We start from the raw sequence: 14,530 nt of genomic DNA on the forward strand, positions 1-14,530 counted from the left end.
TTCTTTCTTTCTTTCTTTCTTTCTTTCTTTCTTTCTTTCTTTCTTTCTTTCTTTCTTTCTTTCTTTCTTTCTTATCAACAGAACAATCAGCTGGAACATCAGTAATCTCCGAGCGGTCCTCTTTGCCACATTCAAAATGGCGTTAAGATAGACATTATACAGCCGCTGCTGCTTATAATATGTAACAATGTCTATGATTCTCAAGGGGTCTTTTCAAACTGTCGTCGAAGATCATGACGCATGTGACACACACCAAATAACCATCGTGTCTTCACACTTATGTTAATTTGACCTATTGTGTATCAAAGTGTGATAATGCAGTTTAGTTTTCATGTTAAAATAATTTACAAGTACACCTTTTTACATGATTTCAAACAGGCATATTGCAAGACACTTTCCCGCTGCCTTGCCGCCGCAACAGAGCACTTTGTGAGTTGTTTACACAGATCTCAATCGCTGTCAAAGGAGAATTCTGTTTTCAACTCAAAGTCTTCTGTAATGGCTCTTCGTCCGGAGAAAGCCTCTGAGCTCAAAGAAATCATTCACAACCATCTCATTAAGGTATGTGTACTTGAAAGGACAACTATCTGCACCCACTATATCTCCTGTCACGTACACAAACAGTAGCGATGATTGTTTCATGAATATTTACTTGCCTTTTAATAATATGCTGCGCCGCAGTTTGTATTTATGTATTTATTTTTTGTAATAATTGAAATTAAGTATAGTGCTATTATTTTTTAAGAGGGGATTGATCGTGGTAAAAATGTAATTCAATGCATTTATGAATATATTTTGTACTTTAGCACATGATTTATGCTATTACTGTTGAGCTATTATAGAACAGTCCATGAAATAATCGTTTGGCGACAGGGGGATCTAAATAAATCTTTGCTGTTTATACATGCATTTAGCACCAAAAGTGCATCTTTTAAATTGACAGCAAACCAGAACTTCAAAAGAGAACAAACTATAAAGTGTCATTTGATAAAAGCCAATTCAACATTCCTTTTCCAGAAGTAACTGTAAATGGTCTGCATTCTCTATATCAACTCGTTACATTGGGTATTTATGTATTATATTACTTTTACTTATTATTGTATTATTTTCAACACAAGGATACTGCTGGAAGTGTGAATTTCCCTACGGGGATGAATAAAGTATCTACCTGTCTATCTGTCTATCTGTGTATCTGTCTCTCTCTTTGTCTCTAGCGCTTTTAAAGTTAATAAAGACTTCAGCGCTTTACAATGTGCTTCACACTTACTCATTCACTCACCCGGCTATATTGACTGAGACAGTAGATTGTACCTTCTTGCCCCACAATCACTTCAACTTATATTTTTCTCCTTTTCCGTTGATCATACATTAGATTGATATTCATGGGAAGATACGAGAGCTGTTGTCGGAGACTTTGAAGGACGATCAAGGTGCAGCACATCGAGGATTATCCGAGGCAGACTTCCTTCGTGCACTGCAGCGCAGAGGCATCATAGACGACGTGATGAAGGAGCTTTACTTCTCTCAGGTTCCTCCATGTTCAGATTATGTCATCAGCTTTGTTTACTATATATCTTCTATTTACATTTTTTACCCCATATTTTTGCTTCGCCAGGTAGCGCCGACAAATATGGAAACAGGAGATCATCCGAAATCAACCGCTCAGTTGAAAAACAGAGAAAATATTCAGCCTCCAAAAAGTAAAAGTTCTTCCAAGTAAAACTGAATGAGTGTAATATGCAATAACTTGTCTAATACTGACCTTGTTTTTGATATTGCAGTCTATATGGATCCAACAAGACGATACCTGTATTTACAAGTGCTTGGTGGTAAAGCTTTTTTAGAGCACCTACAGGAGCCGGAGCCTTTACCTGGTCATGTGTGCTCCACGTACAAGTTATTCTTACACTTCCGAAATCAGAGGTGTCACTCCAAGCCAGTTCCCTGTGCCTGTGACCCTGACTTTCAAGAGGGCTTCCTCTTCCAAATCCTCGCAGATGGCACTGGTACAACGTAACCACTACAAATATGCCATTGTGACATTCTGCCGTGTTCAAAAATTAGATACTGGCGTGACATGGTTTCTTTCGCTTGTCCAGGAGAAGGGAGTAAAATGGCAGATGCGACCTCTATGCTGTCAATTTTGGATCTGGTTCACTTGGTACTAATCAAGACGGACACTTCTAGTGAGACAACATTGGTTTCGTCCTACTTCCTGGACTGGAGGACGGTCCTTAGTTCACCCAATGGGAAAACATGCACGACTGTGGAACTGATGGGAGTTGGTGAGAGCATATTTCTAAAATAAGCCTTGACTGTGTTTTAAAGCGAAGAGGAACTGACATCAGTGTATTGAATCAATAATAACTAGACTGGTTGTCATAAAAGACATATTACCCTAAGTTCAAGACTGCTTGGCCCAGTTTTAGCCTAAGTGTATGGAGGAAACTGAATTTACCCTACGGAAGAGGCATACAAGTTATTTTTAATGTTTACGCCAGAGGGGCACAATAGCACCTTAATAATGCAAAAAAACAGGTTACTTAATACAAGGTTGTCCAAAATATGGCCATGAGCCGCAGAAAATTACATTTTGCCCGCAGCTTCTGTTAAAAAATTATGGTGGCGGGCCGTACATTTCACACCTAGGCCTTCTGTAGTGCAACGTCTGAATCAATCCAACCCTCAATAACTATTTTATGGCTATAAAACATTGACTGCAGCCACAGCTGTGAAACATAAACAAAAGAATCAATAGTAATCTCATAAAATTGCATTATCTTTTCGGAATACAGGCACATTTTATTCACCAAGCATCCTTTTTATTTTTGCACAGGATCCATCCTCTTATTTTCTCAAGAGATTTCAATGATTCTGTCGTACTGATACCATGCGAAAATACTGTATTTTTCTTCACTTTTTCCTTGTAATACTTCCTTTAATGCCTCCTGGCCAATCATAGTATGTGAAACCGCTGACATTTCCTTAAGCCTGCTAGTGGGCCAACTCGACATCTGGTTGGCTTGATCAACACTTATATTATGCCTCAGGGCCTGCAGAACTGATTGTGAAGACTTCTGGGTAGATTTTTAAGCCTGGCAACAAGTACTGGCTGACATGTGATTGGTTGAATGCCTGAATATGAAAGCCCACATCTGGAAGCAGCACAACCAGTGGTAAAATAATGAAAGACAGCTCACTGGCAATTTGGAATTATTTGCCAAGTAGTCTTGGACAAAATATAATTAACATAACATGATTCACAATTTTTTTTAGGCCATCAGAGAAGGCCTTGGAGGCCCTGACGGCCCACCAATAAGCTTAAAAACATCCTGTAGCTGTGTTGAGTCTCTATTCAATTTGCAATATATGCTATTAAAAAAATCAACTTAAGTGTAGCAGCACATCATCTAGCAATGTTAACATCCCTCAGAAAACGTCTACAATAAATCCCTCAGTATAACGCAGTTTACCTTTCACAGTTTCACTACTTTATGTGTTTGCATCGTTCATTGTTTTCTAAATTCCCGTCGGCTAAACAATATCCCCGCTTATTATTATTTAATGGTACAGTAGTTATTTGTGAAAAATAGAAATAATATTTTTTCATCACTAATATTTGTAGAACAAATGTTTGAACCCGGAAAATAGTTTATTCTTTATACAGTGTGTATAATAAAGTATTTAATTGTATCATAATTGTAAAAAGATAAAGGTTTCTACTTTACAGGTTTCATCACGGGCTCATTTTGGAACCTGACCCTGTAATAAACAAGGGATCAGTGTGTTATTAATTACGAATTACAAAGTATCAGCAAACATTTATTTTATCTATATCATTCACCGCATTGAAAAGGTATTTGCCGCCTTCTAGATGTTCGTGTTTTTTGAATATTTATCACTCCAAAAAGCTTTCAGATCATCAAACCACTTTTAGTATTACACATGGTTAAACCAAAGATGCCGTATGTTTAGAATTATCCCTGTAGTGAGTGATAATTCTTTTTCGAACACACTGCCAGTAGTGATATTTAATGTTAGAAATGCAGTTTGCAGTGGTGAACACACATTTTAAATATAAAAGTCCAGGTGACATTTAAATGTTTTTTTTTTTTACAGATTTGTTACTTGAATTAAAATGTGAGACTTATAATTGCTAGTCCTTATGGTCTTGTTGGAAATGTATTTCGATCTGTGGAAGCTCATTTTTTTGGGTGACATTCCATATTAAAATAGATTTGTTTAAGAATCTTGAAATGTAAAAGAAAAGTCAAATAACCAAAACCTGGTTTTATTTGTTTCAAAGAGAAAAAGGACTAATGAATGGTCAGTTACTCACATTTTCCCCACCAAATCTGTCCCTTCTTGCAAAAAAAAAACATGTTTATTCGTGTAAGCCTTTTTCACAAGGAGTCTCAAAGGGCTGCAGAGACCACAGATGATTGCAAACTAAAGACTATTATTATACCATCCATTTCGATCTGTGGAACCTCATTTTTTTGGGTGACATTCCATATTTAAATAGATATGTTTAAGAATCTTGAAATGTAAAAGAAAAGTCAAATAACCAAAACCTGGTTTTATTTGTTTCAAAGAGAAAAAAGACTAATTAATGGTCAGTTACCCACATTTTCCCCACCAAATCTGTCCCTTCTTGCAAAAAAAACCATGTTTATTCGTGTAAGCCTTTTTCACACGGAGTCTCAAAGGGCTGCAGAGACCACAGATGATTGCAAACTAAAGACTATTATTATACCATCCCCTGATCTAAAACTTGCATGAGGGCAAGGAAAAACTCAAAGACTTCAACATGAGGAAAATAAAGAAACCTTGAAAAATCGTTTTAATAAGGCTTTAAGCTGTTTAACTGGTAAACCAAGAATAAATGCAGATAACTCTAAGTTTTCTGCTAGAGTATAATAGAATAGAATAATAATAATAATAATAATAATAATAATTTCCTTGTATTGTCATTCTGTGTAACAATGTACACAGAACGAAATGTCGATTGCATCTGACCCGATGCAGCCGCAGCCAAGAGAGGGCGCCGCCGACCACTTTTTAAGTCTTAGGAATGACTCGGCCGGGGCGCGAACCCGAACCTCCCAGTCTCAAAGCGGGCGCCTTACCATCTAGGCTACTGAGCGAATATACCTTTATTGTCATTGTTACAAAATGGGTTAACATATTGTGACAACGAAATTGGGTATGACACTCCAGTTTTACACATTCACAGTGAGGTATGAGCCAAGAAGATAAAGGAACAGAGAAGGTTATAAAACAAGGGGGATAAGGCTATAGTTATAATTTACATGGTATTTACACAAGAAATGTCGGCATGTGGGATGTTACATACAGTGTTGTCGTGATACCGTTGGTATCGTAAGGGTTGTGCAATATTGCATTGCATATTGCATATAGAGTAATGATTTGATTTCCCATGAAAAAATTAAATCAATAAAAACAACACTCAATTTTTTTTTTACTTGATTTTTTAAATTATGATTAATACATGCCCTTATTTTTTTAACTGGAAGAATCTATTAGCTTCCCATAGACTTACAATTTCAAGTCGTTATTATGCGTCATGTTCAACATTTAACAGTTCCTAATATGCAGAGACTGCATTGTGCAATCACCAACATCAACCAAGAAAATATTTTTCTTTTTAAAGTAAATTCGATCTTACTTTAAACAACCTGTGAAAACATATCTTGTGACTTATTTTAGATTTTTTTTTAGTTGTTGATAAATGTCATTACACTACTTTTCATTGGACTACTGTTAGGATGATGCACTTTATTGCACCCTTATTACAACTAAGGCCTGTCTCTAAGCACTACTTTGTAAATATTTTTATATATTTCTCCTATTTATTCTGACTGTATTCCATCTTATTTTCTCCTTAGAATCTTTATTACATGACTACCCTGGAGTGCCATGTGTAATCTCGTTGCATGCAATGTTTTACCATGTTGATATCATTGACAATACAGACAATTCCTTTCAATTAAAGTTAACGTAATGTCGCAGTCATGTGAGATAGTTTTCTCTTTAAAAAAAAAAAAGTTTCCAATGTTTACATTGTAAATGTTCAAGATGGGTTGTGTCACCAGGAAGTGAATGCAAGTTGGCGGCTGGTGTTTTGACAATCGGTCTCGAGCTGTATCCTCCTCTCACTGAAAAACTGAGCCCTGACATCATAAGTACACAGGTAGTACCCGACATTATATTTTGACCATCCAATTGTATTTTTTCCTATCAATGCTTGATCTATCAATGCGGATATCGTTGGTGTAAGCGCGCTTGGCACATCAATTACATGTTGACTTTGTTATTCAGCAATCACTTGAAAAGCAGAGGGCTGCAGAGAAGGAGAGGCTCTTCCTGGTTTACGCCAAACAGTGGTGGAGGGAGTACCTTCAAATCCGGTCATCGAACCAATCCAAAATGGTCAAAATATTTGCACAGGTTTGTTAGTGTTTACTTTTTCTTAGCAGTGGGAAATTGTGTCTTCGTTCTAATCGTCTTCCCTGTTATCTATAGGATGAAAATGGCATCAACAGGCCAGTCTGCTCATATGTGCACGTACTCCGAGCCGGCCGGCTGCTGGACACTCCTCGGCTGGCGGCCAGGTTTGTTAGCCTCATGGCTCATGAGAAGGCCCCGGTGGTAGGTGGAGGAGAAACGCATGAGCAGTGGTGCACATTATTGGCGTTCCTGTGTCGAGGAAAGGTAAATATCCGTCATTAAGTTCTTCTATAAAATGATATCAGATTTGATTGTTCTGTGATATCGTATGCAAAAGCAAGTAAACACATTAACGACCGTTACATTTGCTTTATATTCTGCACCATGAGGCGCAACAGATTGTGAGACGCATACCCAAATGATTTTTACTTTCATGTAATTTTCATCTGTAAGGTGCACTGAATCATAAGGTGCATGCAATTGTTACAGTGATAGCTACCGTATTTGTGCGTGTGGTTGTCTGTGTGTGTGTGTGTGTGTGTGTGTATGATTAATATTGTTTCTTTTCCCCTGACTAAAATTGCTTATCATTATATGCAACTGGAATCAAACCCAGGTCGCGGCACTGACAGCGCCGAAACCTAACCACTAGAAAAGGGATCGGGAACATTTTGACCCAAAAAGCAAAAATATTTTAATTTTTACTTAAGAGAGCCACAAAATATATTTTAAGACAATATCTGAACTAAACTGCCAAATCCGCTTTCCAGAAAAAAACTAATTCTTAAGCAAATTATATTTCACTATTTGACGTTTAATCATTTGATCAAATCTATCTTGAAAAAAAAATCTGAAAATATTCGTCCCAGAAGATATAGATTAATGCAAACATCTCTTGTGTATCTGATGATGAATCAGCCCTGCGGCTTAGCCCATACCACATAATTTTGTGGAAAATCCATTAATTTTATTTCACTCAAATTTCATCCACAATTGTAATCCCATAAGGTTTATTTTTTCCATTTTATTTACGGATTCATGTTCTTCAGCTTACTGTAAGCATTTCTGAGAAAGACATTTTCATGCATTTATCCATTTCCCTGCAAATGTCCCAGGCCACCACCACAGAATAAATCTTCCCTGCTGCTCTGCTGTTTATGCCTGGCGAGCCTGACACAACACAGCCGTCACATGGTGGCGCGTGTCAGCTCTGATTTATGAGCTTCATTCCAAGCAAAATTAATTTAGCTTCATCTGTCCCCGGCCTGCTCATACGCTGCCGTCCTGATTAACACTACTGGGGGACATCTATCATTTCGGAGTCGTCATGAGCTCGGCTCGGGTCGCACCATTTTAAAGTAAAGCATCTGTGAAAAGTAAAGCATAATGAACACACTGTTCACAATGAGTTCCTTTAGACCACAGGTCACATCTTAAGCCCAAACCTGAGTCTGAGCCTGACCTGAATTGTCAAATGTCGATCACTATGTTTGCGACGGGCCGTGCTTTTGTCAGGACCAGAACGGAGACAGGACCCACTTGCGTTGCGTTTCTCACATGTTTTATTGGAGGAAAGAGAAAGGGACAGGAGAGCAAACACGTGGTCGAGGGTCGGAAGCGAGTTATAAGCCAGGAAAGGAGAGTAGACGCGGTCGGGGACAAAAAGAGGTCGAAAGCCGGGATGGGAGAGTAGACGTGGTCAGGCTCAAAAATGGGTCGAAGCTGGGGGACAAATGGGAGCAAAAAAGAGTTAGGAGTCAGGGTCGAAAGAGGCTTGCCTAGTGTTAACTGAGGTTCGCTGACGGACTGACAAAAGGGGACAGATAGGAGTGGGTTTAAAAAGGGACAGAGATCCAATCAGAGTCCGAGGCAGTTGGCGCCAAAGGAGCGGGCACAGGTGATGCATATCGGTAATCATGACAGCCTTTCTTTCGCTGACCATTTAAAAAATAAACATGCTTATGAAAATGTATACGAAGACGATGTTTCGATACTAAACAAAAAAAAATCGTATTGAAAAAAAGAACAAATTCTTCTTAAAAAAAAAACTTTCCATACTTTGGCTCTTGCTGACCAAACATTGTTCCTCGTTGTCTCTCTGCCTTTCTCTCTCTCAATTTGCCACGCTAGATTCTTAAGGACATACTGCTGCCGCGGTTTATGGCCCAAATGATCGACAGACTTAAGATTTTCCGATCAACTCCTAAAAAAAAAAATCCATAAAACACCTCAATGTATACCCTGTCTTGTTTAACTTAGATTTTTTTCAAAAGACAGGCTACAATTTGTTATCATTAATCGCCTTTCCTCCTGAGGCCTAAAAATAGAGTATAAAATATCAGGTTTGCTTCAGGTTCGTTCCTGCAAATCAAGTTAATTGGTCGGGCTGGGTCAGGCTTTAATAATTGCGTGCTTGGGTTAGGACGGATTCTTTAGGCCCAATCTTACCTCTAACAAGAGCTCACCGACCTTTTTGAAGCTAAATGTGATCATTTTACTATCTTGTTACAGGGCTTAAACGAAACAATGCATGGGGTGACTGCATTTGTAATTGATGCGCTAGTTTGAAATGGATGTTTGAATAGTTGTTATTTAGAATAAATCAGCAATTTTCAACCTGTATTCAGTGAGACCTTGTCTAGAGTGCCGCAAGAAATTGCCCAATCTTATATATGCAAAACAAGCATGCCATTTCTTAGTATTTTTGCTTTCTTCTGATAATCAGTAGGTGGCAGTACATAATCTTTTGAAATTGTCTTTGATACACTAATAATCTGCTTTTGTAGTCGTACAATATCCTTAATAATTTGTATTCTCGATGAAGCCGATGAATCGGATTTCTCATAGACAATTGTCATTCCCCCCCTTTATGTAAGTATTGAAGTTTTGGACAGATATAAATGTAATATAAAACAATAAAATATATAAGCCACTTGTTTCTTATAATAATCACGTTATATGATGAATCGATGAGCTAAGTAGTTGCCAGCGCTTTTAATAATCGATTTTAATCAATGTCATCAATTAGTTGTTATACTAGCATATTTGATCATGTGTGTAAAGACACTGATCATGTCAATTATTACAGGCTCCGTATTGGTGACCCCTGCTTTAGATACAATTACTGCATTGAATTGCCACAGTCTTGTGGAATTAATGGGCAATTAAAAAACTTCAAGGAGAGGGCTCAGATAAACCATACTTATAGATTTTCTTTTTATCTTGATTTGTGTTACCCACAGGGGGACTTTGAGGACCACTGTACGTTGCTCTGCAGCCTCCTGCTTGGCTTCGGGCTTGATGCATATGTGTGTGTCGGTACCAAAGCCAAGGGAGTACCTCACACTTGGGTCATGACTCGAGGTACAGATGGAAGTATAACCTTCTGGGAGAGTTTGACTGCACACAGGTGCGTTTCCAGTCAAACAGTTGGCCAACAGTTGTATTCTGCCTTATCGCAAATGTTGCACTTTTTGCAGAGATTCCATTTACAGAATAACGATAGTAACTAAAAAGTAAGAAACTGTTGTTTATGAACGAACTAATGCTGTTCCAAAGAGCTGTGTGTTTTTAATCGATGAGGTACAGGAAAGTACCATATTATAATGACATGTAAATACTCAATAAGGGACAAACAAACACAGTATTCCTTTTCCTAGTTTATTCTTTGGGTGTTTTTTTTAAACATGTCATATTTTAAAACTAATGATTGTAACAATACTAATGTTATGATTGTAGAATCGGTACAGATATATAACCCCAGTGAAATAAAAAATAAATTCAGCCGCCAAAAATTACATTATTAATTTTGAAATGATTCCAGTCATGTAGACCTTGACATCGCTTCTTTCGTTCTTTTTATGTCAATGTTGTCGAAAATTAAAAACGAATCAATTCAGAAATGCCAGTTTCTTATCAATTTATATCAATTAAACAATTTGTATCAATCCCTCTTTTAAAAATATGCAAAAGCCAAACTGTTAAGAAGTCTCAATCATAACATATGTGTTCTGCTGGTTCGAGAGCGTTCTCCATCCGGGCACCGGTGTTGCGGAATGCTCTTCCCCCTGAGATCCGATCTGCAACCTCAGTGGAAATGCTTAAATCTAAGCTTAAAACTCACTTCTACTCTATAGCATATGAATAACCTAAACTTCTCATGTGTAATAACCTGTGAAGCCCTTTTAGACTCTTTGCCATACAAATAAAAATGACGACTTGACTTGACTATGCTTACCAAACTGAACTTGCTTATATTTACAATGGCCAGATACCTTCATCAAGCTATCGACCCCGATGCCCCACCTTTATCCACCCAGCCTAAACCCTCATACCCATATCGGACAGTGGGCTGCGTCTTCAACCATCAGAGCTTCCTTGCCAACTGTCAACCGTCGGATGCCGTTGAGCTATGTGACTTTGATCTCGAGGTAAAACAGTGTCTGTCTTTACCATCAACTGTTTTTAAAACTCATTAAGAAGATCTTAAAGTTTGGTACTGTATTTTCCGGACTATATGTCTCTCTGGAGTATAAGTCGCACCAGCCAAAAATGCATAATTAAGAAGGGAAAAAACACTCTGAGTTACACTTTGGGGGGAACTGTATTTGATAAATTCCAGGGCTGCAACTAATGATTATTTTAATAATCGATGAATCGGTCGATTATTTTTTCGACTAATCCATGAATCTGATTTTTAAAAAACAACATTTTGATTTCCTCTCAATCCATTGTCTTCCGCTTATCCGGGGTCGGGTCGCGGGGGCAGCAGCATTAACAGGGAAGCCCAGACGTCCCTATCCCCAGCCACCTCCTCCAGCTCATCCGACGGGATCCTGAGGCGTTCCCAGGCCAGCCTAGAGACATAGTCTCTCCATTGTGTCCTGGGTCGCCCCTATATTCAAATATTGAAGTTTTGGACGGATAGGAAAAATAGTGCTCAACGCATCATAGTATTCTCTAATATAAAACAATTAAAAAAGTGTTTGACAAATCTAAATACCGAAACCATATCCTCCTAGTTGGAGGTGGCTAGAGTCAAGAAAACACTCACATTCCCCAAACATTCATTCCCCTTCCCTCTTCCCAACCCGACACCAAACATTAAGCCCACAGCACAACAAGGAGTGAGTTGTTGTGCCATGTAACCCAATTTTGAGTTTTTAAATGCGCCCTATAGTCCCCAGAAAATACAGTGTATTCCTCTGCAAATAAATGCATCATCCCCTCTTTTTAGAATCCATCTCGGTGGAAAGCAATGAATGAAGAAGCGCTGAAGTCCGTGTGTGACCGTGGCTCCACTAGCTCCTTGCCCTCACTTCCTCCGCTTACCCCCTCATCTCTTGAAGCTGATGCTGTCAGCAATCAACTGGAGCTAGAGATGAGGTACTTGATCTCCGAGCACAGGAAGGTAAGTCTTTAAGTTTCAATTCATTATCGCAGGTGTGTGAAAGGTGATATGCAGTCATGGGTGTTCATTTATTTTCTTACGGGGTCTGGAGAGAGTTTAGTAGTCTTACTGCCTGCCTGATGAAAATATTAGTGAGTCTAGTAGTGCAGAAGCAAAGGCTTCTGTATCTTTCCCAAGAACAGGAGGCTGAATAGTGTGCAGGATGAGTTACGTTGGTGGCAATAGAGATGGCTTTGCGTGGGAGATGAGTGGTGTAGATGTCTTGCAGGGAGGGAAGTGATACCAGAATTATCTTCTCGGCTGTTCTCACGATGCGTTGTAGGACTTTCCTGTTGTAGTCGGTGCAGCTACCGCCCCACACAGCACTGCAGCTGGAAATGATGCTTTCGATGGTTCCTCTGTAGAATCTAGTCAGGGTTGGTGGTAAAGCACTTGGTCGCTTGAGTTTGCTGAAGAAGTAGAGGCTCTGTTGTGCTTCCTTGGTTAGTGATGTAGTGTTGACGGTCCAGGAGAGGTCTTCCCCTATGTGCACCATCTGGAACTTGGCCCTGCTCACTCTCTCTACAGCAGCACTGTCGATGGTCAGTGGGGGGTGGCACGTTTGACCTCTGAAAGTTGACAATGACTTCCTTGGTCTTCCTGACATTAAGCAAGAGGTTGTTTCTGCACCACATGGTCAGGAGCTCGACCTCTTTCCTGTTGTGTGTCTCATCGCAATTAGTTGATGTGCCTCACCAGTATCCAGAACTTTTTTTTTTTTTTTTTTTTTTTTTCCCCAACATGTCGGCGCGACTACACGCAGCGGCTTGTGTCCCTCCAGTAAATCTTTTTACTTTAAGTGTTCTTTTTTCCCTCATCTTTTCTTTTATAAATACCTGTTCGGCAACTATCACCTTAAGTCGCCAGGAACTTATTAACCTGGGTCAAAGATTAGATTTCGACTCATTTCACGATTACAACAACAACATCCCAAAGGACATACGAAGACCACCGGGATCTCCCTGGGTTACCTGCCCGCCCATCAAGCGACGGAGACGGCGGAGGGAACGTAAACAAAAACGAGGCTCTCGGGGAGGCCTAGCGAAGAAGCTAAAAAGACGACCACACCGACAAGCGCTTCCGAGTATCTTCCTGACCAACGCCAGATCCATCGTACACAAAATCAGTGAGCTTGAGCTGCGGATAGCTACCAACAACTTCGTACGGAATAGCAACATTTTTGTGATTACGGAGTCATGGCTTGACCCGCGGATCCCCGACGCTGCAGTTCAGCTAGCAGGACGCACGCTACACCGATACGACCGCAACGAAGACTCCGGCAAAAAAAGAGGTGGGGGACTATGCATTTACGTACATAATGCGTGGTGCAATAACAGCAGAATTATTGATGCACACTGCTCGCCCGATCTAGAGTTTCTGGCGGTATCGTGTAGACCATTCTATATACCGCGAGAGCTAACTGTGCTCATTGTGATAGCTGTTTACATTCCTCCGGATGCTAACGCTAGCACAGCGCTAAACCTTCTACTCGCTGCTATAAACATTCAACAGCTTGCACACCCCGACGGAGCTTTCATTATCGCTGGCGACTTTAATAAGGCATGTTTAAGGACTGTTCTTCCAAAATTCTATCAATATGTGAACTGTGCAACAAGGGGTGAAAAAACTCTGGACCGCGTTTACAGCAACCTCAGAAACGCATACAAAGCTTCCCCCCTCCCCCACCTAGTAAATTCGGATCACCTATGCCTATCCCTTACCCCCTCATACACCCCCATCCGAAGGAAAACAAAACCTGTAACGAGGACAATACAAACGTGGCCTGAGGGAGCCCTCTCCAAGCTGCAGGACTGTTTTGATCAAACTTGCTGGGAGGTATTTGAACACCATGACCTCCAGAAATTCACTGACACTGTTTTATCCTACATCCGTTACTGCACGGATGAAGTCACAGTATATAAAAAAATCAAAAACTACCCAAACCAAAAACCCTGGATGTCCAGCGAGGTGCGCACCCTCCTCAAACACCGCAACACCGCCTTCAGGTCTGGAGACAAGGCTCTTTACGGGGTGGCCAGGGCTGACCTGAAGAGAGGCATCAAGGAAGCAAAAGCAGCCTACACAAGGAGGATCGAGCACCTCTTCGCTGGAAAAGACCCGAGGAGGATGTGGCAGGGCCTCCAACACATCACCAACTTCAGAGGCCACAACCTGGCAACTGTTGAGGCTGAGGCTTCACTAGCTGAGGACCTTAATCAGTTCTTCGCTCGCTTTGAAGCTGGTAGGCCACAAACAGCCACATCACACCCACCAACAACCAGCAGCAACTCCCTCACATTTCAGGAGCACGAAGTTAGGCGTGCGCTGAATACCATAAACCCCAGGAAGGCAACTGGTCCGGATGGAGTACCAGGGAGGGTACTCAGGGACTGTTCCAATCCGCTGGCTGGGGTCTTCACCACCATCTTCAACCGGTCCCTGTCACAGGCGACCGTCCCACCTTGCCTCAAAACTTCCACCATCATTCCCATCCCCTAAAAGTCAGCAGTGGAAAGCCTCAACGACTACAGGCCTATAGCTCTTACGCCTGTGGTCATGAAGTGCTTCGAGAGGTTAGTGTCCCGGCACATCAAAAACTCCCTGCCACTC

General features: G+C 40.3%; 1 protein-coding gene across 6 annotated transcripts in view; it reads left to right on the forward strand.

Moving 5' to 3' along the window:
• Positions 1 to 204: 204 nt before the first annotated feature.
• cep76 (centrosomal protein 76) overlaps positions 205 to 14,530 on the forward strand; it is a 69,037-nt gene continuing 54,711 nt past the window's right edge. For 2 of the 6 annotated variants that reach the window (XM_088326310.1, XM_088326311.1), the window contains exons 1-11: positions 205 to 561; positions 1,373 to 1,528; positions 1,616 to 1,700; positions 1,782 to 2,006; positions 2,100 to 2,285; positions 6,117 to 6,214; positions 6,343 to 6,471; positions 6,547 to 6,735; positions 9,714 to 9,880; positions 10,742 to 10,901; positions 11,708 to 11,881. In XM_088326310.1, the coding sequence (XP_088182436.1) occupies positions 316 to 561; positions 1,373 to 1,528; positions 1,616 to 1,700; positions 1,782 to 2,006; positions 2,100 to 2,285; positions 6,117 to 6,214; positions 6,343 to 6,471; positions 6,547 to 6,735; positions 9,714 to 9,880; positions 10,742 to 10,901; positions 11,708 to 11,881 (1,815 nt within the window). In that variant the 5' untranslated portion in view covers positions 205 to 315. The remainder of the gene's footprint in view (positions 562 to 1,372; positions 1,529 to 1,615; positions 1,701 to 1,781; positions 2,007 to 2,099; positions 2,286 to 6,116; positions 6,215 to 6,342; positions 6,472 to 6,546; positions 6,736 to 9,713; positions 9,881 to 10,741; positions 10,902 to 11,707; positions 11,882 to 14,530) is intronic. The other 4 variants (XM_088326312.1, XM_088326313.1, XM_088326314.1 and 1 more) reach the window with 2 other exon arrangements.

Source organism: Urocampus carinirostris, chromosome 2, assembly GCF_059441175.1.
Source record: "Urocampus carinirostris isolate Australia breed hairy pipefish chromosome 2, RoL_Ucar_1.0, whole genome shotgun sequence".
Classification (NCBI taxonomy): Eukaryota; Metazoa; Chordata; class Actinopteri; order Syngnathiformes; family Syngnathidae; genus Urocampus; species Urocampus carinirostris.